This window comes from Trachurus japonicus, chromosome 7 (genome assembly GCF_045865225.1).
Source record: "Trachurus japonicus isolate A0001 chromosome 7, Traja_1.0".
Lineage (NCBI taxonomy): Eukaryota > Metazoa > Chordata > Actinopteri > Carangiformes > Carangidae > Trachurus > Trachurus japonicus.
In genome coordinates, this window is record NC_140913.1 from 10,155,520 (window position 1) to 10,182,793 (window position 27,274).

The 27,274-nt window shown below is 41.4% G+C and overlaps 1 protein-coding gene across 2 annotated transcripts in view; it reads left to right on the top strand.

The window, feature by feature from the left end:
• The window catches only part of LOC146984210 (copine-9-like), a 109,706-nt gene that overhangs the window by 12,993 nt on the left and 69,439 nt on the right, over window positions 1-27,274 (top strand). For both annotated transcript variants that reach the window (XM_085781154.1, XM_085781155.1), the window contains exons 3-4: window positions 22,443-22,489; window positions 27,041-27,144. In XM_085781154.1, the coding sequence (XP_085637280.1) occupies window positions 22,443-22,489; window positions 27,041-27,144 (151 nt within the window). The remainder of the gene's footprint in view (window positions 1-22,442; window positions 22,490-27,040; window positions 27,145-27,274) is intronic.

Here is a 27,274-nt window from a genome sequence, read left to right on the forward strand (position 1 = left end):
GTTATATAATAGGAAATTGTTTTACTCAATGGAAACATGTGCATTCTGTGATTTCTAGTGCCAGTTTCCTGACAGTTGTTAGTATCTCAGTCTAATCCACCGTTCTGAGAAAAAAACAAAAAAACAGCTTTTTCACAAACTGGAAGCCTTCCCTGTTGTTCAGGATAGCACATGTCCCTGTGTTGTGTGTCACATCCCATCACAGACTTAAAATCACAGCTTCAACACACAAAAGCCCATTGTGTTGTGTGTACAGTAGTGTAGCGATATAACAGGCCTTTGTGGTGGTTTTTCCACATTTTTCAAGGCACTGGAGGTGCACCCAGCTTTAGCAATGAAGGTCATTGCTCATTGTGCCATTTTGCACAACTTCTGCTTTAGAGATAGAGATACACTTGAGCCTGTGGAAGAGCCACTTGGGCCAGATGATGGAGGTGGTGAGCATCAGCCAGACTTGCAGTGTGGGGAGGAGCTGTGTGGGCACATCGCTACGGCTCAGCACCAAACAACACTTCTCTTCATGACCATGACTGTTACTAAAGAGACACATTAAAGTTAGAACTCATTAGTACAACTTTTCTTTTCATAGTTTCACACAGCAGTGTTGAGTCATTAAAGTAAATAATTCAAATTACCAAGGCAACAACATCAACAACAACATCCAGTGTATTAATAAGATCAGACAGCAATCAAAGCACTAGATGTGATCAAAAAGCCAGTTAATACAGTACTGTATATGATCAGCCACCTGTCACTCAAAGCAACCATGTCCTCAACTGTGTATAGCTTTAACCCTTCAATTTTAACATGGTAAACTGACTTCACTTTTAGAGACAACCTCAAGTGGTCTTTTGAGGAACAACTTTTATCCCCAGAGGTTATCACACAGCTGTTAAGTGTGTGATGTGTCTGTGATGAAATTCACAATTTATGTTTATTATCGAAACATTTCATTAAAAACAAAAAAAACAAAAAAAATTTGCAATTTGCACTTGGCCATGTTCCAGTTTCAGTTATACCTGGATGAATATTTCTTTAGTCAAAAGTCAAATTGAAAATACATTCAGTAGTTTTCCTGTTTGTCTATTTCCTCTTGTTCTGTAGCACAAACCAGTGCAGTAGCAGCTGAATGACTAAAGGTTGACGAAAGGTTGTAATCAAACTGAGTCTTGTCTCAAAATGACCAAACTACCAACCTAATTGGAGATAGGAGATGGAGGCCAACCCTTAGGCTTGACAGCATGGGCTCTAGTTTCGTAGACCAGGCGCAATCCAGGCGTATAGCAGGAGTGCCGCACCAACGGGTGTATCCAGGTGCACTGTGCACACCCCGGCACAGGTACTCCTCCCATCCCTACTACCGGCGCAAGAGGGAAAGAGGGAGGGGAGAAGGTGTGAGTGGTATTACCACAGCCGACTCAGATTTACACCAATCAATTGAGCTCCTCTCCTCAACTTTAAATGCGGTGAGGCACACTGCAATTTTTGTCATTTTATATTTCGACATGGACAAGGGAGACAGCGACGCCAGACGGCCAAACATTACCCCCAAATTACACTGGATGCTGAACGGCTCCCAAACTGCTCCGCCACGGCGCATCAATTCAGCACAGAGCAGGTTGTGCGGGACAGGAAATCGGGTACAAAATAAAATACTAATTTTTGGCACAAAACTGTCACTGCGCCAAGCTGAACCTGTGACACCACACCCATCTCGGTGCACCTCGGTCTACCAAACTACCAAACTGACCATGCGCCCTGTTGCGCTGCACAAAACTTGCACTGCGCCACCATGTGCCACTGTAATGGATGTGCACTCACTCACCCATAAAAGACATGCTAACCCAACTGCCAAGCGGTTGTCAACCTCTTGGTGAAACGGTTTGCATTGTCGCCTGCCGTGCAGGAGACCAGGCTTCGAACCCCACCTAGGGCAGGCCGTGAGAAACACAACGCAGAGGGCCTGATATGACATCGGCTACACCACCATGTGCCACCTTGCACCGCACCATAAAACTAGAGCCCCATGGCTCATGGTCTTATGGTGTTGACTGTTGTTGAAGCTTCTTCTGAACCAGTCGTGAGTTCAGCTGCCTCGGGTGCCATCCAGTGTGAAATCACTGTCAGCAGCCCGGCAGGACGGCACAGTGCACTATAGGATTTTATAACTGTGCTGTGACTGGGACCGACACAGTAACTTTTTCTCTGACTGTTTTGGAATCTGTTGTTTCCACATCACAGATGATGAACAAAGATATTCAAATGTGTGCGTTAGTATTCAGCTCCGCTCTGGCGCGGTTTCTTTTCCTGTCGTCAGTCTCACTGTGATGCTGATGGAGATCATCTGCTTAATCAGTGACAAGAAGGCAGGTGTATATCATTAGGTCCTCTAATCACTTCATGAGTTGGCAGTGGCCATGGTTGTATGATGTTTTTTAATTCGGAATTAAAAATATTCTCCTTCGGGTTTACATGGAAATAGTAATTCCGAATTGAGGTTTACATGGAAAACACGTTCAATAGCCTTTATTTAATTCTGCTTAACGTCTGGGGGTCGGGAGGGGTTCAGATTGGACAGGGTGCTCACGTGTTTACATATTTACGTCTACCAGAAGAAAACAAACTCCATTCTCAGTGTGTGAGTGTGTGTGAAGTGAGCACAGCTGCAGCCGTGCGCCACTCCGCTGCTCCGAAACAAAGGCCTTGTACTGGCCGAAACGTTGTCAAATAAATTTCTTGCACTTGGAATTGAGTGTGCGGCATTTATCCTTTCTTCCTAAACTTAACAACAACAACTTAGTAGAAGCAGAAAGTTTATCCTCTTAACTGCCAGAATTGCCTTCCCCACCGGGGCAGCAGCGGTGGCGGCCATGGGCACCGGGGTCTGTGGAACGGTTTCATGAAGCCTGGTTGTGCCAACATGACTTACTCACGACACCGTGGCTATAACAAAGAAAAAAAACAACAAAAAAAACAACTACGTCGATCATCCTCCGGGCACAAGCCTACTCACAGACACTAAGTAATAGGGCGTTTGAGCCTAGTTTGTCCGCTTTCGCGTATACCGTATTCAAAGATGGCGTTATTCAAAGATGGCGTTGCAACATGACAGCCTCCGGTGGGTGTACCGCCACCTATGTATTTGTAAACAACTTATTCTAAGCTATGAGACAGCTTTCATTTGTATGCGGTTGTGATTAGACTTCAGTAAATACGTATGAAAGCAATATTAGATTTTTGCTAATAAAAAGCCAAGTAAGCTACATACTGTCCCTTTAAAGTGAAATTAATTTTTTATTAGGAATTAAGTTATTTTTATTCGGAATTAAAGCTCTCATGTAAACGTAGCCACGGAGGGAAGAAGATACATCTGTACTGTGATGAGTAATGTTCTGTGTTGTTCAGTTGGTGCACTCGTGAATGTGCAGATGGAGAAATCCAAAGGCTGTAACATAAACATCTTACAAAATGCTTTGTGTGTTACACACTTAGGCTATTTGTTCTCTCTCACACTTGGTTCATTGCTTGCTGTTGCTAGGTTCCACTTAGCTGAGGCTGAGGAGGTAAAAGGCCTGTCTTTAGTCTCTTTTTGTTATTTTTTTCAGTTTGTGTCAATTGTCCAGAGTTTCCAAAGGTTAATTACGCCTCCTTTCATTCATATTCTTGCTAGAGCACAGATCCCTGCCAACAGATCTGCTAGTTCAACACCCTCCACTTTTGTCTGCTGGTGTAATAAAACCAGCCATCTGAGCCTTAGAAATGTTATGAACATTTTTCATCATTTACTGTATCGACCAAAAAAAATAAAGAAAAGAGAATCCTGGACGATTTCCACGATTTCATATATTTATTCCAAAATTAATTTCTACATTCAGTGCAAGTTTTTGTGTATTCAGTTTCATTAAGATTTTCTTTTAATTAGCTTAGTTTGCACAAAGATTCCTTTTTACAGATCTGCCTCCTCATCATTGTCCAATTATTGCCCTCAAAGGAGCCATTTGCACATTTTGCCATCGCTAGTTATCATTAGCATTAGCATGTTCAGTGTGGAAGACATGTGAATTCAGCATCAAACCTCATCCCTTTTTTCATCAGGACCTCCCCTCACCAGAGACTGCCTTCATCAACTCCTGCTAACATTTCGCACATTCTGTGACGAACTGTAAACTGTTTTCTTGTCTGTAACAACATCTATTGCACGTCTGCCCGTCCTGGGTGAGGGATCCCTCCTCTGTTGCTCACCTTGAGGTTTCTCCGATTTTTCCCTGTTAAAAGGGTTTCCATGGAGTTTTTCCTCAGTCGATGTGAGGGTCTAAGGACAGAGGATGTTGTTACGATGCCATGTAAAGCCCTTTGAGACAAACTGTTTGTAAAAACGGGCTATACAAATAAAATTGCCTTGCCTTGCCTTGCCTCCAATAGTGGAAAGCAACACCAAAGTGACATTTCCTTCTTCTGAAGTTAACTAGCTAACACTTTCCGATAGCAACTCAATGTAGCCTTCAATCTGCCCTGAAGACATAGCCCTGCGTAGAGGGCCTATATATTTTTTTTACTTCAATCTTTATTGAAATTCATCATCAATGACAAACAAATAACATTGAATTGAACATGGGGTACAAACATTCGATTCAATAAGAGGATTTAAAGGCTTTGTGGAAAAAATAAATAAATAAAAGTGATGAATAAATAATTAAAAAAGTCACAATGCAAAAAAAACATACATAAGCATCCAGAGCATGGGGTACAAAACACTTATAGTCCAGGCAATTTAGCTCATTTTGGACCCCAAAATAGAACTAATTGTCACAGAAGGTTTTTCACCATACATAATTTCTATGAGGTGTCTAGAACAACATACTAAAAGTCCTAAGAAATCCTAGTTGGGGAAATGTGTTTAATTTGCATCATTATTTACTGTATAAAGTCTATGGTGCCGACAACAATACACCCCAATGGGGCTGTTTTTTTCCTTTACTCCTATCACAATGAAACTTTACACAATGAGAGTATCCATGAAATGTAACATTTTTTGTATTACAAGTTTCTTTGAAAATGAATTTTAATATGCAAATGAGCCTTACACTAATCAAATATGCCCAAAATACACCCGAATAGGCTTCTTTTTTTCCTTTACTCCTACCACAATGAAACTTTACACAATGAAAGTAGACATTAAAAGTAAAATTGTTTGTATTACAAGTTTTTTGGAAAAGGAATTTGAATATGCAAATGAGCAATACACTAATGGAATATGCCCAAAATACCTCCCGAATAGGCTTATTTTCTTCCTTTACTCCTACCACAACCACACTTATAAAACTTACTCACACAATAAAAGTATACATGAAAAGTAACATTTCTGTATTTCAAGTTTCTTGGAAAATTAATTTTAAATATGTAAATGAGCTCAACACTAATTGACTTATGGACAAGAAGCCATAAAGCCGCAAGCAGCAAAAACAGGGGCCAAATAACTTAGTTCTTAGTCCCGCTCATATGTTGTTGAACATAGTTCAGCATATTTAATATAACATCACACACAGTCGTTGAAATGACTTTGATGAATTCTGACTTTCTTCTGATGTTCTCTGCAAACTGGGAGGAAAGTCGTTAGGTAAGGCTTGTTCGCTAATAATAAAAAAAAGAATTTAGAAAGCAACTGGAGACAAGACTGTGCAATTAATTCTTAAGGTCAATATAGGTCTTTTAAGTGTGGCAAGTGACATGTGTGTATGCATAAGTCAAGTGTGGCAAGTGACAGCACTCAGTGCATAGGTTAACTTATTGAATGGACATGAATGTATTAGTTATTTGGCCCCTGTTGCAGCTTGTGGCTTTATGGCTTCTTGACCATAAGTCAATTAGTGTTGAGCTCATTTACATATTTAAAATTAATTTTCCAAGAAACTTGAAATACAGAAACGTTACTTTTCATGTATACTTTTATTGTGTGAAGTGTGGTTGTGGTAGGAGTAAAGGAAGAAAATAAGCCTATTCAGGTGTATTTTGGGCATATTCCATTAGTGTATTGCTCATTTGCATATTCAAATTCATTTTCCAAGAAACTTGTAATACAAAATATGTTACTTTTAACGTCTATTTTCATTGTGTAAAGTTTCATTGTGGTAGGAGTAAAGGAAAAAAAGAAGCCTATTCGGGTGTATTTTGGGCATATTTGATTAGTGTAAGGCTCATTTGCATATTCAAATTCATTTTCAAAGGAACTTGTAATACAAAAAATGTTACATTTCATGGATACTTTCATTGTGTAAAGTTTCATTGTGATAGGAGTAAAGGGAAAAAATAGCCCCATTGGGGTGTATTGTTGTCGGCACCATAGACTTTATACAGTAAATAATGATGCAGATTAAACATATTTCCCCAACTAGGATTTCTTAGGACTTTTAGTATGTTGTTCTAGACACCTCATAGAAATGATGTATGGTGAAAAACCTTCTGTGACAATTAGTCTGTCGTAAAACGCTATTTTGCCTGGACTATTACTTCACAGAGAGGATTTTAAGGTTTTGTAGAGAGTCACAGTCCGCATGGCTTTCTTGTTCGTCAGTCCTGTTAGTGTTTCAAAGTACATTCTCATTTCATTTTTAAATTGGTGGATGCGTAGAGGGCCTATTGTGATGATGGCCAAAGCTCTTGTGAAGTGTCAATCACCACCCCCTGCTCCCAGCAAGAAAGCATGTTCAACAGTGGAGGAAGTGCACAAATAGCAAGGTCACTTAGGGGAGAGTGGGGTAATTCGTGCCATGGGGCAAGTAGTTCCACCCCTGTTATCTAGAAAACCATAGAAGAAGTTGGTCATGTGACCACATATTTTTGAAGGGGCATCCATTTCACTCATCCTATCAAGAAGGGAGACACATGGCTTGAGAGGAAAGCACATTTATGTTCAAAAAACAAGTTTTTGCCCTCCAAAGTAAAATTTCTATGATCAAGGTTTTTTGATTGCCGTGTTTGAACAATTATAGATAACTTTGAAAGTTAGTGCTTTATTAAGCTACACCATGAGTCAATAGAGTTAGCATGATGCCAGCTCAAAACAGCTGGGGAATCCTTTTTTCTCAAATTGCTGGGCTTGGGGTAATTTGTGCCAAAGGGCCTGGGTTAAAGCAGATATCAGTGGAATGTTTTTGTTAATATAAGTCCTAAATAGTCCTATTTTCCGTCAGCAATCACTTACATGAAGTATTTCAGCCTAAACACGAGTCTCTCCGTCACTCTGCTCTGCTGTAACCCGAGGAGAAAATTTTCCTTGTGGGATACAAGTGTTATCCAATGAGGGGAGAGAACGGCATGAAGGGCTGTGTGTGCAGCCAAGGGATGCGCGTGAATGTGGTGACGTAGCACGAGGACCAATTGATGCCTGACAAGGGCGGGGGCTGCTAACTCATGGTGCGTTCAAGGAAACTCGTACTTTGTGTTTTTCCTTCCTGTGAAGTCATACCAGTTCGATCTGGTACGAGTTCACGGGTCGGAAGTTACGAGTGGCCGTTATAGGGAACTTTCACAGACAACAGGACGGTAAAAACACGAGCTACGGGTTACCTGGAACGCTACCAAGTCGTAGTTGTGACTTGAAGCTGTAACTTACGGTTTCAAAAGCCTGCCTTGAACACAGCATTAGCCGAAACGGCCGTGCCACTGATATCTGCTTTAAGTTGTGCCAGTGGCAGTGCTGTCTGTGTATAGGAGAAACATGGCAGTGGGCACGGGTTTGCTTGAAACTTAACATGTGTGATGAGGGACCGCCCCTGAACACACCTGCCCAGTCTGGTTGTGCTCGTAGCCTGGTGGATGAACAAAACATTGCGTTTCTTTGCACCACAGCCCCCAGCGTGCCTCAGGCCCCCGCGACTGCATGGGGACAAGCGAGGGGCCCGATCATCGCCGCTTCCGGCTTTAATTTTGTATTGAATGTCTTGCTTTTATATAGCATTATCATTTGTGAGATTAAAATGATCTGTTTTACTTCAATTATCAATAGCACAATTTACCCCAGTGTATTTTCTCTAATGGCACAACTTACCCCACACCGGGGGCAAGTTGTGCCACAAAACCACTTTTTTTTCTAAAGCTATATTTCTGAAACAGTTAATTTAAGATTCAAAGTGATTGTTCCTAGGGATGCACAACATCCTAAACTATATGTACATATTTTAGTTGGGGGCATTATTATAATCCCCTTGCTTTAAAGGCAATTTAAGTAAAAATTGGCACTACTTACCCCGCTCTCCCCTATGTCTGTTTGATGTAAGACTAATTATAATAGAGTAAATACAATCTCTTTAAAGGGATATTCCGGCGTAAGTTTAACCCATGGTCCAACGCACCATGACACCAAGTTAGACCCCCCCTCAAGAGATCAAGTTTGCTAACAGCTAGCTTCTCTAGTTGTAGCAATTTTAGCAATGACCACACCATAACAAACAGCGCAGTCTATTTATCCACGCGCAAACGATCAAAAAAGCCACTCATAGCCACAAATAATGCTCAGAACAGCACCAAACGTCATCAACAGTACAAACAGGGTCCCCGCACATAATACGAGGCATCAAACATCTGTTTGCTTTGCCTGGTTTCTATTGAAAAGAGACGAAAACAACTCACCTCCAGTAATATGTTATCCTTTCCGCGTCCAGTATAGCGTCCAGGCACTGACAAAACACGTCCGAGTCCGACTGGCAGCACAAACATAATTTCGGTTACTAAAAGGTAAAGGTAAAGGTACTTTATTTGTCACATATACAGCTAGTACAGTGAAATTCTTTCTCTGCATTTAACCCATCCCTGAGGAGCAGTGGGCCCGGGGACCAACTCCAGATTATGAGCCAGTGCCTTTGGTCAGGGGCGCTGACTGGAGGATCAGGCTAGCTGGCATGTTTTTAGTGGTGGGGGAAACCGGAGCACCCGGAGGAAACCCACGCAGACACAGGGAGAACATGCAAACTCCACACAGAAAGGACCTGGGCGGCCGGGGATTCGAACCCAGGACCTTCTTGCTGTGAGGCAACAGTGCTAACCACTGTGCCACCGTGCCGCCACTAGTACTACTACTACTAGCAGGCAGTGACCACACCACTGGCCCCCAGGCCCAGCACATAGACTCCACCGGCAGCTCTCCCTCTTTCACTTGTCTCCTCCATTTCCTTCAGCTCGTGTTCGGTAAATTCGGTCTCAAACTGATAGTGGCGCTCATCGAAATGAAACCAGTCACCATTGTTCTCAAACTGCATAAACTCAGCCGTGTTGTCCCGTCTGTGATGTCTGCTTCACTATGTTACAGGCAGTCTCTTCCGGCAACGTTGTCCTGATCTCGCGTGACGTCGTCGCGTCTAATCTCGCACTTGTTTACGTGATTCTCTCCCTCAAATATATAAAGTTAGAAATGCCCAATTCCGTTCATTTCCCTGTGAACACTCGATAATAACTTTTATAAACTGATAGGCAAGATAGATAGGAACTTTGGCTGCATTGTAATCACACATTTTCATCCTTGAGCTGCGGGACTCTAGCCTAGAAATCTAGACGCACCCTAGCGGCAGCAAATATATTTGCTCCGTAGGTGGGTCTAGAAACGAGCCATAGGAACTTTTTGAGTCTCGAACACCGTTTGTGTTCACCAATCACAGCGCTCTATCTGTTTAGAGAGTCGTTGGGCGGGCTTAAAGTGATGACGACATACATTTTAATTGGCTTGTCAGGCTAACGTCATCCTGTTCTTTGCTCTGATTAGTCGTAGCGCTACCCTATTGCGTGCAGAGGCAGTTTGAAAGACAGCCTTCATCCCGCCCCCTGGATTGAGCCGAGGTCTACTGGTCGTTGCCAGACTAGACATTTTAATGATATAGTCTGGCTTGTCAGGCTAGCGGGACTCTACTTCACTCGGTAATCGCCTCCACGCCAGCCGACTACCTGTAACCATGACTGTAACAAGCAGACATCACAGAAGGGACAACACGGCTGAGTTTATGGCGTTTGAGAATGACGACTGGTTTCATTTCGATGGGCGTCCCTATCAGTTTGAGACCGAGTTTACTCAAGACAAGCTGACGGAAATGGAGGAGAAAAGTGAAAGTGGGAGAGCTGCTGGTGGAGTCTATGTGCTGGACCTGGGGGAATCAAGTGGTCAGTGTGGTCACTGCCTGTCAGTGGCCGCTGAAACCGAATGTTTGTGCTGCCAGTCGGACTCGGACGTGTTTTGTCAGTGCCTGGACACGGAAAGTTGCTGCATAACGTATTACTGGAGGAGAGTGGGTGAGTTGTTTTCGTCTCTTTTCAATAGAAACCAAGCAAAGCTAATGGATGTTTGATGCCTCGTATTATGTCCTGAGACCCTGTTTGTACTGTTGATGAAGTATGGTGCTGTTCTGAGCATTATTTGTGGCTATGAGTGGCTTTTTGATCGTGGTTTGTGCGTGGATAAATAGACTGCACTGTTTGTTATGGTGCGGTCATTGCTAAAGTTGCTACAACTAGAGAAGCTAGCGGTTAGCAGACTTCATCTATCGAGGGGGGTCTAACTCGGTGTCACAGTGCGTTGGACATGGGGTTGAATTTACGCCAGAATATCCCTTTAAGATTTTTTAAAATCAATTTCTTATTTATGTATTTATTTATTCATTTATTCATTCATTCATTTCTTTATCTTTTATTAAAAAAAATAAATACAGTCTTTAAAGGCTGGATAAAACAATACTAAACCTTACCACCATTGTTAAGCAGAAACATCTGTTCCCAAAGTCAAGCCTGGAAGTTTCATGGTCGGAGAAGATTGTACAAAATAAAAATCTTGGATATGTGGAAGCTGAGAGAGAGAGAAACAGCTGCTGAGAAGTACAAGTGAAGCAAGATCGAGTCAAAAAGCCTGTGAGAGACTTTGAGGCTGTGATGATGAGAGTGCATATTATTATGTGAGGTTTTTTCAGGGATCAAAGCCAGTGATCAATGCCACATCTACAGTAGGCACAGGCGCCACAAGAGAGATAACAACACAGCCATGGAGCGTGGCAGCACATGACTGCACATTTGGGATACATACAAAAATAGAAAGAAAGAGCAAATTAGAAGCAGAGCTCAGAAGCTTCTGCTCTTCATTTGAGATGGTACTTTATGATGCTCAGATATTCACTCTCATTCCAGCACAATATTGAATCACATGTTTGGTTTGTTCCACCTGAGGTAGTCAGAGCCTCTGCCCCGATTCGATTTTCCTCAAGAATATAATATGGAAAAATTATGTAAATTATATATTTTTTCTCCTGTGAACAACCTTTGGCAACAGTTTTGAGCTAGAAGTTTGTGTGTCATGTGTTTGTGTGCCGCAGCCTTGTAAAAGAATGTACCAAAGATACCCAGGCAAGGCTCTTGAGGCACTTCTCCTTATCTAATTTATTGATGACTCAGAGTTTGTCCTTGAGGATGTTGTATCATGTTGCCTGGTCATTGGGTAAATTAAATTTGAGCTTCTGTTACTCCACCATCAAATTATCTGATGCCTCTGTGCATCTGCCCACACGTGGAGGATGTATAACTTTGCGATCAATGTGTGTTTCTGGCTTAAGTAAAGAAGCAGAACGCTGGATTGCAAGGTAGTGGTTGTGTTATTGATGTTTTTGATGGATAAGAATAAATAGAGGCACTGAGAGCAGAAGGCAAACGTATGAGAGACAACATATTTCCAGTTCAGTGCTCTTCCTCTCCACACGCTAGAAAGTCTCTCTTCACTGTTTCTGATTCTTTCGACTTTTACTTTTATGCCAGGATGCATTGCAGGTCTTTTTTTTTCCTTCACTGTTGACACTGAGACCTCTCTTTTTAGTTTGAATCCAGGGTGCTTTAAGGAGATCATGTGCTCCAGACATGCACTATTCAGGTTTATGGCCTCAAATCCCTTCTTTGTCTCAGACTTGTCTCGTTCTTGACCATCGGTCTCGCCTCTCACAAAATGGGATGTTTGCCGAGTCCAGTTCTTTAGTCTAGTCTCACACTCTCTCTCAACTCTTGCTGTCCAATCAGTTGTCAGTTTTTTCAGAAGAACATGAAGCTTAAATTACAAACATGATAATGTCAAAGGGTTTTCACACATTTAAAATGCCACAGAGATTCATCACTGACTCTGCAGCTCAGCTCCGTGGAGAATTAGAACATCCATCTCTTCATTGTTTTTGCTTTACTTCACAGAGCTTTAATGTTTTGTTTCACTGCTCTCATCAGGCAGTGGTGTCACTTCCACTGAGGACTGGAGGGACAATATACAATACTCACATCCTACTTTCCACATATCATCTTCACAATGTATGGACAGAGCATTTCAATCAGGACATGCATTTTAATTGTCAAGAAGGGGGGGAAAGTGTGGAATGTGAGACTATTTGGTGATTAGACCTTATCATAATGGTGTCATGTTGGACGTGTAGTGTAACATATTTACTTGAAGCATCCCAAGCCAGTTTCTAGGAGACTGTCCTGTAAAAAATGGCTGTACAGGTCATCTGTGCAGCAGCTTATCATCATCCATAATTACATTTTGTTTATTGCGACATCTAGTGGTAGGAACAAGAAGTCTGCAGACAGTGTATAAAGATAAAGTCCACATCATGAAGGGTTTGGGATGGCTGAATAGGTCATGGATGGCTTGGACATAGGTGAGTTGTTTTTTTGTCCAGGGGCCTTCACCAGATAAGAAAAAAATTACATGGTTAGAATTTTTTCTAAATCTAACGAGGAACTTCAGGAGCTGCACAATGAGAACACGAGGCAGCCAAAATATTACCTCAAATCTTAAACTTTCTAACTTTTAATGATCTAATGTCATCTACAAGCTGACCCGAGGGACGGGGGAAGCACAAAATGTGGCTCTCTACAAACAAGGAAACAAAAACGGGAGGAATTACTAAACTTCACTGGCAAAAACTGCCAAGAAACTTTTTACTGACGACGGGCCGTGGTGCACTACTACATGGAATCTGGCCTGGTGCGCTGGTGGAGGGGTCTTTCTGGAGGAGCTTGATGGAGGTGGAATGAGATGCAGGTGTGCAACCTGAAAGTGGGTCACCTCCAATCCCCAGACACACACCTCAACTGAAAGAAGAAAAAAAAGAGAGAAGAACAAACACAAGCCAACACAAAAACCAAATCTAACCAAAACCATGGCACAGTGAACTGTAAGTATATGCATTCTTATGGTATATGTAAAGGCTTTAATGGTACGTTTGTGGTCAGTCTTGACAGCCGTGTAGTCATCATGTCACTCAATAATCAAACCAATCAACCAATCACAGCTGATTTTTCACTGACATTTTTTTGAGTTATGTAATCCCTTTATGGAAAGTATTCCTGCCTGCTTTGTACCAATCTATGCTGTCAGTCAGTGTTTTGCAGTAGGTGTCACTTTTTACGTGATGGATTTATAATTTTTTTTTTTTAATTTTGAAACAAAGATCCTGTCAAAACGCGACGCTCTACATCACCGTCAGTCAGCTGGATACACATTCTGACCGTTTGCACAGTCTACCACATCCAGCCATGGCAGGGCTTTCACATATTCCAGGCATGTGTGACCTCGACCACACTGCCCTTGGAGAGATGCAAACGCCTCTCATGCATTTCCTGAGCGAGTCAAATTCCTCCCTATTTGAACTGCAGCAGCTATAAGAACAATTGAAATCCCTAAAGAGATTATGGAGGAGGAGGAAAAAATGGGAAAAGTTCTGTCATTTGGTCGGAGCGACAAACGCATCTGTATGATACATACTTTTAGCTCAAGATAAAAAATAATGGGATTCATGAGATATTTTCCCTCTCATTCCCAGCCATGAGTGCACAGTTCTTCTGTCTGTTTTTTTTTTCAATGCTGCTTTTCTGTCTTTGACCTTTTTGCTCTTTGAAAAAGTGTAATTTCCTGCACCAAAAGCTTCTCAGATTTGCTATTAATCTGATATGATTTTACTTCTGAAGTATGAGGGAAATCACCGATGACATTAGATCATTAAAAGTTATAAAGTTTAAGGCTGTAAAAATTTGAGGTAATCTTTCGGCTGCCTCGTGTTCTCATTGTGCAGCTCCTGAAGCTACACACAAGATTTATCTGGCTCTTTTATTTCTATCCACCACCATCTAAAGCGCTATCAGGCTCACATATGAAACATCCCACTTGTCTTATGTAACATCATTTGCCGGTGGAGTACTGACAGTTTTCAACCACATGCACGGGTGTTTCACTCCATTAAAATCTGTGGGTGAGATGGCCTCCCCCACTCCCACCAGTCCAGCGGGATTTAAAAGTAAATACAATTATGTCTGTGTTGAATCAATTATGATGATTCTTCGCAGCCTCTCATTGCAAAGTTAGTGAGTCACGTTTATCAAATTTCACACACTACAGTACGCGATACTTCCTGTGCATTCATTTTGTTGTGTGTGCTTGAGAATTGTGACTCACAGGCAGCAGGTAGGAGGTAATGTTTTGTTATGGCACAGCAGGTGTGGTTTTGAGAGTTTGTTCCTTGTCCTGTTCTAAAAATTTCATGTCTGCTGTGGTTTTATAATGACTCATGTGGAAGATACAAACTACACAGTATGATTAAGGCTGTTTTTATGTAATTAAAACTCATGGTATTTTTGGCATTTTGTTACTTTTATAAAACTATATATCCATGCAGCCAGGAGGGGGGTTATATTATATATCAGTTTGTATGTATTTATTATTACTATTTTTATATAATTATAGGAACAGAATTCCAAGTTTTACTTGTAAAGGCAGGTTATAATTCAACATAGATCCATTTGTGAAGGTGAATAAAGGCAAGGCCTGAGTCATAGCATCTAAATAAAGGTCACTGGTCTCTAATTACCTCAGAGGACTCCTAATGAGATCAGAGGTAAGAGATAAGAGTGAACAGCCCCTCTTGATTCAGACATTCCTGGTCATCCATCTCACACCCACTGCCTATAATCAAGTGAAAAAAAAAAAAAATCTGAAACACTTATCCGTTTAAGGTCAGAGGACGTTCACACATGCTGCAGTTACATTTGCATTTAGCTTTAGATTCCATTGAGCATGGGTCGACAAATGACTTTGATGCATGGAATAAAATCAGCTGCTGTAATGTTGTTTTGTTTGAGCTATGTTGAAGTCTGCTCAGCTTAGCATAATGTATCAGCTGGTTTTGAGTCAAATTCTGACCAGTAAGGTCTTGATGTTGTGAAGTGATACAATACCCAAATATAGTTAGCCTCTGATGTGAATGGGAAAGTGGTCGCAGGGTTTAGGCCTGCACAGTATAGCAATGGTGAGGTTACACTTGTATCTTCATCTTGTGTACTTCCATACTCACTAATTGCGTTGGTGATAGTTTGAATCTGTGCACATTGACAAGTATGCCAACATGCTATCCACTATACCCAGGTGGACGATGGGCCCTTTTTACCCTCAGTGGTCGGCATATTTGCCTACTTAGCAGATGGCGAGGGATCACCGACATAAATTCAAACTTGCAAATCCACAACCGAAGAAGGAGGACATACTGTATCACTGGTGCAGATGGCGACCTAAATTCCATGTTTTGTGACACAGGGGTCACGCAGAGAAGTAGAATGTTCATTTGTTCACTGCAATCTTCAATTATTCAATTTGCAATCATCATTTTGACAGTGTTTGTTTTGAGACCACGCTCACTGTTGAAGGCCACAAGCTCAAAAACCCAGTCCAACAATGTTCTAGTATACAGTATCTCTTCAGTGCTCTTTAGAAATCCACACACTAGGCCCGGGGAGTATACACTGTGTCCACAGTGTACTACATCTCACTGTAGTAACTGATGTCTTCCATATGAGACACTCCAACTGTGAAAAAAAAAAAGAACGGTGTCACTGAAAGCACAACATATGGCTCTCTTGGTGAACATTTGCAGTCGAGCAACAGCTTACAGCTACAAAGAGCTATTTTTCATGGGAATTGGTGCAGAGTAAAATATGGCTAGAAGGAGGGTCTCTATTGGACTTTGATTCATCAGGTTGCCAAAGGCGTGACTACAAATGAGTGGTCATGTTGTTCTGTTTCTGCTCTACGTGTAAATAAGAAATGACTTTTGCAAAGGCCAGATTAAAGATTAAAGATGATAATGTGTATGTGATTGCTTTATTTTCAGCATCTTGTAGCCATAATGGGGCATTTCTTGAGTGATAAAACTCCCCAGACTACAAATTGATTGTGAGAACTGCGATGGGATGCTCTTTGTGCTGCTTTTTTCTGTATCTTTGTAAATTAGGCTTGTGAGAAAGCTGGATTCTCCCAGAAAACCCCTGGTGCTGGGGTGTCTCTCTTTATTGGCTCCCAGCAGGGCAGCTTTCTCATAGCTGTTCCACTGAGGCTCAGGAATTGCTCTCCAAAGATTCTGCGCTCCCTTTCCTTTATCCCTCTCTTGGCAGCAGAACAACAGATTAGCAGGGATGTGGCCCAACCTGCCTCACCTAAATTGCTGTGTGAGAGGTGTATCTGTGAGGGATTTCTGACAGCAAAGCCCTTAAAACCTGGCCCTTCTTCTACAGTACACCTAAAATCTGCTGCTGCCTGACTGTGTTAGATCCAGATTTAGACTCCACACCTATTTTCCTAACGGTGGTCTACATGTCTCATCTCCTTCATTCCCTCCTCTCCCATGCCCCCCTTTCTTCATCTATTTCCCTTTGCTCTCTATTAGTCTTCCCCCACCACCCCTCCCTGTCCTCTTTAATGTTCCATCTTGTCCTACCTACGTCCTCCCTTTCCAGCTCATCCCCCACCCTTACACCCCACGTTCCCGCCACCCGTATACCTCTCTGTTTCACCTCACAGCGAGCAGCGGGTGCCCTCAGCCTTTAAGTAAGCCAGTGGCATCCTGTCTACGCCAGCCCACTCTCTGATTATATTTTCCTGCGGTGAATATCCAGGCGGAAGCAGCAGAAAAATCGCCAGTCTAAAAAAAAAAAGAAAAAAAACCCTTTACACAGGTGACGGTTGCTGTCAGCTCACGTGGCGCGAGCTGGATGAGTCCAAAATTACACTCTGCCATTTTCAATTACGCTCAACACTGATGGGACAGAAAATTTAAATACTGAATGGATTCAAATGTCATACGTGCTGGAAATTGCATGTTCTTTACATCTCTTGGCAATCTGTGGAAAAGATAAATTAGAAATGAAGTGATTTTTTACAGACAGTGATTTGCACTGTTCCACCTTCATTATCTTCGGTTAAAGTGGCCCATATTCATATATATTTTGGCAAATGTTAATGATCCAACAATTATTCTCTTCGCTGCTTCCATTCTGATGTTTATTTCACCAAAACTGCTACACCATGTTAAAGGTTGAATATTGTATAAAGTGAGTTTTCCATGTGTTTGATGGTACATCAGGTCTAGTTTAACTGTGAGAGTATTGGAATGTCAATTTACAGAGAAATGCACACAGCCTGTATCCAGAGACTGGGCCTTAAAATGAGCTGTCAGGATTTCTGTAACTTTGTGATGTCACAATGAAACAATCACCACTTACCCTATTTAATGATTTTGTGTTTATTTATGGGTTGTAGTCATTTATTGTTGTAGCTGTGTATGTCGACCATTGAGGATGATGTCCACCACCCAGAGTCAGAGGTCTGAAAGGAAGGATAAGCCGCTTTATAGCTTTGTCTCGGCATAGCTGCTGCTCAGGCAAAGCAAATTTCCCCCATAATGCTCTCATATATGCAACCATCACACCACCACAGGTACAGGTTCCTCCCATGCGGCTTGCCTCAGCATCGCCACCAGTCTCTCATGTAAAGTATCTCAGAAGTATGTCACTGACTGTACCTTCCTGATCACCCCCTCCCTAGTGGTCTAGGATTCTGCAGCCATGCACAGTCCCCTCACAGGCCTTGTAGCAAGGAATTTGCTTTGTGGGGTTGATCCGGTGTGCTCAGGCGCTCCTACATTGGACCTCAAAGATGTGCTTTTGTAACTGTGTATATGTCCACACAAAATCCAGTTGGAGAATTTAATCCAGATTTGACCATCTCTTCAGTTCTTTCCGATATTGACTGACAATTACCTGAGCCATTACAGGTAATTGCTACAGTAGCTTGTTTAGATGTTTTTTAGAACTGAAATATATTTTATCTTTATATTGGTTTATTTTCCTCTTAAATGTCACAGAGTGGCTTGCCAATTTGCTTCTTCCAATAAACTCATGATTTCCTGTAGTCTAAGTTACAAGTGCGTAAGTCGTATCTCCTTGTGTGCATGTCTGCCTGACAGGAAAAATAGATTTGTACATCACACAATCTTTTCAGCGTCCCTGGGCAACCAAAAGGCTGCTGGTGGTCGTTTGCTTTAGTGGCCAAAGATGATTGAAAGATTGTCCAATCCTGGGTTTTAGATTGCTTGATTTGCCTGATTGCAGTTACTGTAGTTTGACTTTTGCCAGGTTTGATCTGTACTGCCTGCAAGAAATGTATATATGTGCCAAATGCTCTGAAAGCCAGCACTGTGTAGTGCTAGTAATGATTGACTGAGTCATGTTTTCTCAAAGGGACTAACCTTAGTTGACTCACCTTGACTTGGTCGTTGCTGAGCTCTGATAAGTGCCCGTCTTTGACTTGTTTTGAACATGCTGAACTGAAGCCTGTACACCCAAGAATACAGAAGATGTTGCCTGGGGGCCTTCAGCTCAGACAGTAGACGAGTTTACCTGTTATCCTGTGGATGTTATTCCTGCAGACTTTGGTGAGAGTTTGGTTTATGAAGGTTATAATGAAGGATGACTTGTTTTACTTCAGTATACTTGTGCCCTGAAAGGTCTGGAGAACAGAGGGCAAAAAATCCCACAGTATCCATCACTTCATCATTAATAAAATGGGTTTGTACTGTCCGGTTTTTGATCATACCTATCTGACACTGAGACTTTGGGGGTTGCAAGAACATTTTTTGAAGTTATAATCTTAAAGCAGAAGTAAGTGATATATTTGTGTTAATATAAGTCTTAAATAGTTATATCTATATATCTATATACAGCAATCACTTACATAGAGTGTTTGGTCTGAAACACGGGTCTGTCAGTCCCTCTGCTCTGCTCTGAGCCGAGGAGAAAACATTTATCGTATCCTACAGTTTTTATCCAATGAGGAGAGAGAACGGCATGCAGGGCTGTGTGTGCAGCCAAGGGACGCCGTGAATGTGGCGACGTAGGGACGAGGACTGTTATGGTGCGTTCAAGGAAACTCGTAGACTCGTGTTTTTCCGACCTGTGAAGTTGTATCAGTTTGATCTGGTACGAGTTCACGGGTCGGAAGTTACGAGTGGTCGTTATAGTGACTTTCACAGGTAAAACAGGTCGGAAACACACGAGTGGGTTGCCTGGAACGCTACAAAGTCGTAAGTTGTGACTTGAAGCTGTAATTTACGATTTCAAAAGCCTGCCTCGAACGCAGCATTAGCGAAAACGACCGGATCGCTTACTTCTGCTTTAAAGGTTTGTGTGGGAATATCAGTACTGTAAGATTTAAGGGAGAAAAAAATATGATATGAAAACTGGTGAGATACCTGTTGCCAACCACATGGTCAAACCGCATAGGTTAATCATGTTCTTCGACACTAACCCAGAGAAGGTGACAGAGACAGAAGAAAAAGCAAAGGTAGCAAAAGGATGATCAACTGGTGAATTACTAAAATATCTAATTCATCTGTTTTATGCACATACATACAATATCTTGTGTTTGGTTTATGGACAAGAGGTGCATTTAATTTGGTGCACACAGGCGTTGTGTGTTTGGGTTTTTCTACAACATATACAGGAACCAATACAGTGGTACACAGGTGCATCTTCTTTTAATTGAGTTGCTGCACCTTAGAAATATCTATACACGCCGCTATGTACTAGAAGAGATATGTCTACACCACTGCAGCGTTGTCGTACTGTATACTCTGCTAAGCTGGTGACTTAATGTGATTTGTGCTCAATTCCCATGCATTCATGTTCAGAGTCACCTGGGTACCCATCCTGCAGCCACAGGAGTTGTAGTTGGGAGTCAGCTTTGGAGTGACAACAAATTTCCTTGTATTTGGTTGCTCCATGGCTGACCAGATGGGCCCTTTCCTTTCCCAGTCACTTTCCATAAAGCAGGCAATCAGTCAGGTTCATCGGACATGGCCGACTCTGATGTAACCTCGACGTAGATTAGTCTTAGCCCACTGTTAAAGCTGCTGCAATGTTACTCTGCAACCTTGGGGAGACAACAAGGTCTCAGATACAGAGATACTCCCTGTCTCTTCAACATCATTATTTCTGTTGTTGGGGCACAGAGAGCATTGGAGTATGACTTTGATACAAACACATTAAGTCCCTGTTGTGCATTTGCCATGTGCATTTCTGTAATTTAATTGGAATCTAATAATTTATTCACCAGCTGATTAACTTGTAGTACTCAGACTCACAAAACCCTCCTAAGCAGCATTGTACGCTTTCCATATGATTAACAGTGTGACAAAGGAAAAGATTGTTTTCTTTCAAAGACATAATGCCCAAAAGCTTCTCTCCTGCTGCCCTATCTCTGTTATCTTCGCTCTGTTAATTGCTCATTAGGAGGGAAAATGTGGTTTTAATCGTCTGCCAGTCCAGACAGTCTGAAGTTCATTAGAGCTAATGTCCAAACTTCATGGAGGCATGAGGGGATGATGGTGCCCATCTAGACATAAATAACAAAACTCGGTTAATTATTAATATATCCCATGAGAGCTTTTAAGAAGTGTTGTTTGTTTGCTTATCCATGCACACGTGCATGTTTGATCGCCATCATGACAACATGGTAACTTTTTTGGTTATAATTGAGCTACCTTTGCTCCACTGCATATTATGTAATTGTCTCTCTAAACACAACTTCTCCACAGAAGACAAATGTAATGTTTGGTGAACAAACCACAGTAGGACTTTGTAAACAGTATTTTCAGATCACTGAGGCTGTAGCAGCTTTGTAAAGCCTGTAATGCTCAGTGTCAAGAAAACCAAACTGATACATCTCGATAAAAGTTTATCTTAAGGAGCCATTGTAATGGAATTGTGTGCTTAATGAATAGCAAGAATTTATCAATTTTCACCAGTCATCAAACAAAGTTCATAATCTGGGGAACACCATTATCTGTACCAAATTTAATCCAGTGCTTCTGAGATTTATTTTGTTGGATATAAACATTTTGACCTGCTGATGGAGCTAGATGGAAAGTTACTGTAGGGGCTCACTACCATTCATCTCTGTAATAAACATTATGACAGTAAATCCAACAGTTGTCCAAACTTTTCAGCCTTCATGGAAAAAGTCGACCTGATTGCACTGAAAAGAAACATAAGACCTCCTGGGGCCATGGTAGTATAATATACTGTAGTGTGAGCCAGTCAATAGTCATTGAGATATTTGAGTGGTATTTATCGTTGAGGGCAGACTAACATTACAGGAGTCATGCTAGCCTGGTTGAAATTAAACAAAAAATACATAATTTGTAATGTGAAAGCAGCTACTTATACATTTAGCTATTTCCTAGATAAATTCATGTTCAGCATCCTGCTTACCCAGAGCTGAGTATAGTGATGGAAAGCAACACCAGTGTTCATTCTTGCCCTTATCACATATTTTCTTCTTGTTAAGTTAGCATGCTAACCAGCTAGCCATGGCATGCTATTCCTTTCCAAAAGCGACCAGGCTTGAATCTAGTCTTAAGAAGGAGCACTATACTCAAAGGACTTAGTATATCCTTTGTTTGTTTTCTTTTAAATATTACAACCATGGCTTAAAGCTGACTTGGTCATTGAGTGAAAGACAATGTTTTAATTTAAAATTGCATTTTTGTATAAATAGGAAGAAATTGTAGTCATATATTGAGCATTAGTAGGAAAATAGAAATATGTTCAAATTTGATTATTCATTATTATGTTGCTCAGTGAGTCTCTTCACTCCCAACACAGCAGAGTCATAATTACCATGGTTTCTAGACAGGCTTGTCACTTGAACATGAACATGTGTTGGGGATATAACTGACGCTGTGGTTGTTCTTGTTTTGTGGTCTTTATAATAATGCCATGTATATATACACACAGCAATTCCACTTCTTTGTAATTACAGACATTGATGGGGGAGAGCGAAAGTAGCTCTCTAACTGTGGAGTTGTTATGTTTATTATTAAGGAATTACTGCCTTTGCTTCCAGCTATACCACGTCTAATGAAAACAGATGTGGGTCACATTGATTTTCTTACCTGAATCTTTTAATATAAGTCAGTTGCTGCAGGAGCCAACATGTAAAAAACCAACAGTCCAATCACAAAAATGTAATAGCTTTTCCTCTTTTCTTTTTCTTCTCCTTTTCCACATGCTTCCCCTTCGGCTTCATCTCCATCTCTTCCCCTTTCCAGTGGTGGTCCTCTATTTGCAGGGTGTGGGAACCAAAGAGTGGAGGGAGGTGAGTTAAGACACTTTTGGTTCTCCAATATCCAATATTTCTGTTCGCCTGTCAGTGTATAGCACAAGTATATTTTCTTAAGAAGGCTATATAATAAGTATTAACTTCAAGATAAAGTCCAAGAGGTGAATTCACTGCAAACCCCTGAGAACGGTGTTGTAGAGAAATTGAAACTGTCAGCCTCCTCACTTGCCCACAGGAGTGTAACCGCTGTGAAACTGACTGAGGGAGGAGAAGAAAATACAACCATATAACCGACCCCATTAACAACAGAGGTTAAAGAATGAATAAATAAAAAGGGTGTAATTATATCAGGCTACTGAAGTTGGGCAAAGGGAATTCACATCATGTCTCGGTGCTGAGAGAAAAGGAGGGCAATTCCTTTTCAGTTTCGTTCTATCCACCATCTGCTCCACCTGACTTCTTGCTGTCTCACCCTCTGTCACTCCTTTTCAAGGCGGGGTCGTGCAGCCCTCTATTCATTACTGCCTCTCTGAATTTCTTCCCTTTTTTCCTTTCGAATGTCTCTCCAACACACGGACACATTTCCATGACATCTCTCAGCTCTATTTTCCTTCATCTGTCTATTTTCCTGTGGCGTCCTGTCTTCAGCCAGCGTACTTCCTCATTTGCAAATTCAAAGTCAACACTGATGTGTCAGTGCTACTGCTGATCCGCTCACTTCAAGATGCCTCACACCTTTTTCATGCCATGTGACGGGGCTTAATCAAAAACACGGCATGAATTGCGCGGCAATCAGCAGAGTAAACAAGTCGCTGCCAGCCGCACAAGTATTGACACCATGAGCAGATAATTGTGCATGAATGGTAACCTCACCAATCCCTTGTTTACTTTTGACAGGTGTTTTTCATTTTGACAATACTCAATTAGGGCTGTCACAAAATCAGGTTTTCACTACACAATTATCATGGGAAAAAGAAACCATGACAATGATATTATTGTGATATCTAACATCTACAAGTCAAGTATTTCAGTAATTTTTAATTTTGTGTCTTTTAGTCCTTATATTACAAATGAATCCCACTCAAATACATGTGGGATTGCCTGATTGCAGTTCTATCCATGGGCTGTTGTTCTTCTACATTTTAAATTGTATTGGTGAGGCTCATTCACATGTCAAATAGCTAAGGAGCCTCCACACAAATGTATGAGCATTAAATCAAAGACAAAGCACACCATGGTGCCTTCAAGGGACTACGTCTTCATCAACAACACCGAAAAGTCAGCCACAGCACGTAAATAAGCATGCTACCAGCAAAAATAGGCCACACTGGCGATTAAGCCCTCAACATCCATCACATACAGTGTATGTATGTGTATGTATACAGTATATATATATATATAGTTTCACACCTCAGTTACCATGTCCGTGAATTTGAATTTGGTTGCATGATATCACACTGAGAAATTAGAGTGATCAGGTTCTGGATGTGGGTGAATTTGGTTGGTTGGATGGATCCAAATCACATCGGAACTCATCTAGCATCACTGGAGTACAGGAAGTTGAAGAGAGTCAGTTTCCATGACTGTATTTGCTTACAAAACAGTTTACACAGATACTCTGAATGGATAGTAAAAAGGCAACAAAATGAACTGGTTAACACAACATCAATATTTTCTTCTTTAAATATCAGTGGATCACAACCCCTTAACAATTTATGAACAGTGATTTGTGTTAGTGTTATTTTGTCATATCACTGCATCCTGAACGTCCAGTGTGAGTGTGTCCCCAGCTGGTCTATATCCCACCCTCCGTTTTGGGACTGTTTTTTGTTTTGGTTTGTGTTATATTGCTGAAATGTCGTGCTTCCTTTCTGTCCATTTACTGCTGCAGATGCATCAGGCTGTGCACCAAATTGTTTTCTGATCACAAGTGGTTCCATCTCTCCTGGCCAATGGATCTGATCCTCCACTCACAGGCTCCAACAAATCATCTATGGTGGCCGATGGAAGACCACAGATGGACCACACAGGCTCAGAAACCAGAATAAACACATTGTAGCACCAGCATTTTCAAATGTGAAATTCAGTGGTGAAATCATTGCATTTTAATGGTACTGGCCATGATGAGTCTATTCACTGACAGAGGTGAAGTAAAAAGTTCAACACTAGAGCTTTCTGAATCACAAATCTGTGAAGCTGAGCAAACTTTAACCCCGCAAGGTCAGACCTCTGTGGCTTTTCCCCTCTTTAAGAATTCTGTTCAATGAAACCGTTTACAATCCCCAGAGAAAGGAAACAACCCAGTACAGAGAAAACAAAGACAGGGAACTATTGTATCTGACTAGTGTTAGTCCCAGGTGAATTGTCATTAGTAGAGCAACTACACACAGTAAATTCTACAAATAGTGTCATTAAATTTCACCCTGCCACTCTCTGATAGATCATTTCCAGGTTATGTTGTTGGCATTAAATGATATAGATATATATGATGTCTTAATTATCTTCAAACTGTGAGTAGTGAGTATAATCCTTTCTCTTCCTCCACCCCCTTTCTCCTCTCAAATCCAATTGGTTGAGGCAGACAGACGTCCACCCATAGCCCAGTTCTGTTGGTGGTTTCTTCCAGTTAAAAGGGAGTTTTTCCTCCCCCCCTGTTGCCAAGTGATTGATCTTTGTGGAAACTATTGAGGTTTCTCTCCGTGTTAAAGTAAGGTACCCTCTGTTTTCAACATGTGGGGTAGTTCAATAGACTTCCAATGTTCACTGCAGCATCAAGAAGTCCGAAATCCACTGCCCTTTGATATATAGGGGCTGACATTGCATATTGGTTTTGGAGTCACAGTGAATATTTCCTGTATTAAACCAAAATTACGCTCATAGTCCAACCAAAGTGCTATTGTTGCTTAAATTGAACCACAGACATGGTCTCTAGTGTGACAGTCTGCCTGCCACCCATCTCCTTTGATAACTGTAGTGCTTCATTCATTCAAGTTGCCACTGCCCATTGAAAACTGCCACAAAAAGGGGAAGTGAATCTGTTAGAAAAGGACGTCAATGGGTCCTAACACAAGTTGTGAGTGAGAACACATTGATGTGTAATCGAGTTCAAGTACGCTACACAATTATCAGCCCAAGACTCGTTTTGTTTTTTTCACTAGAGATTTCTGCATTTCTGTTTTGTCTGGGCATTTCTTACTGCTCTGAAGTGGACTGGGCTCAGTTAGAATAAGTGCTCTCACATACTTCTAATGTGCCAATCAGAATTCTGCAATATTTTCGATAAAATTGGGTACTTTTCTTATATTGCCATCAACTTCAGATGAATTATTCTGAATAAAACTGCTAGTAGAAGAACTTCTCTAATGCTTCACTTTCACCACAATAAATCTAAATAATCTATTTCCTGGGCAACAAGATCCTTCAAAATCTCATCAAAACCTCAACAAAACCTTGGATCAAGAAGACTTTGGAGTCATTCAGCTATTGTACTATAATCTGTATGAACTTCATTCCATCTCCCCAAACACATTTGAATGCAAGCCTTGTGTAAATCAACACACAGCTGTACACGTAACAGACAAAGGAAACAGCTCTAAACAAAAATCCTTCTTTTGTGCACCACAGGTTAAATGTTATTTTGGCCTTGGATGGGTTTATCTGTAAACCAATGTGTTTCAGGATCCTTAATAAATGCTCCCTTTCAAAGTGAAGTAAATCAAAGGTATATTGAGGTGCCTTTAACAGCCCCATTCCTTAGTCACTATATGGCTGATGCTGAAACCAATCATTGCCATTCCATATGGTCTACATACCCCCCTAGGACAACCAATTACACTTCCCCTGGTAACAAGGAAATTCCCCAACCTTCACCCACAAGGCCGCACCACCTATTAACCAATCATGCCTGATTGAGATTATAAGATTATAAAGCCTCCAAAAATACAAAACACTACAAGGACATATCATGGAATTTTCCCTGTGGGTCGATGGGGCAGGTAGGTTCTAGGGTCCCCAGTCTTGGTAATGGATAGGCTGGGGACGCAGCTGATGGCGTGGATTATGTGCACTGGGCACTAAAGACATGAGTCGAGGTATTGAGGCTGCGGAGAGGCAGTGCCAAGATCAATAGCTCATTACATGCTGCTGTCGGGCCAGGCCGTGGAGGCGAAGCTGGCAGTCCACTGGGGGGATTACTGGTGTGATTGTCAGGGAGATGGAGAGACGGCCCGGCCCAGGAGGGAGGCTGAGACTGGGTCTTTGTGGGCTCGCATTGGTGGAGTGCTGGCTCTAATGTTGCTCTAATGTGGGAGTCTGATTTCTCTGGGGACACAAGCTTTAGCACATAGCACAGTGAGGCTCAGTGTGATACCGTGTGGTGGTGGTTTGCCAAGGAGTTGTGTATTTATGGATTCTAATCCTGTGTGAAATGTTACGGTGGTAATAAGGGTTTCTACTGAATCTCATAAATTTGATTCACTTCTTTCTCTGGTGTGTTGTCTCAATGTTAACTTAATGACAAATATTGACTCGGCAATCAATGTTGCGATTACAACTGATTATCACTCTCTTATTTATCTATTTCTTTAGTTCGGCAGGACAGAGGTAATCGATAACACTCGGAATCCAGATTTCGTCAGGAAGTTTGTCCTGGATTTCTTCTTTGAGGAGAAACAAAATCTAAGATTTGATGTGTAAGTACCCAGACATACTGACTTTTTCTGAATAAATGTGAATTGATGTAATTCTCAAGCTGGATACACACTGCTTTGTGAATACTCAAATGTGGATTCAGAGCAACAACCCCAAGGTAGCAATGCCTTT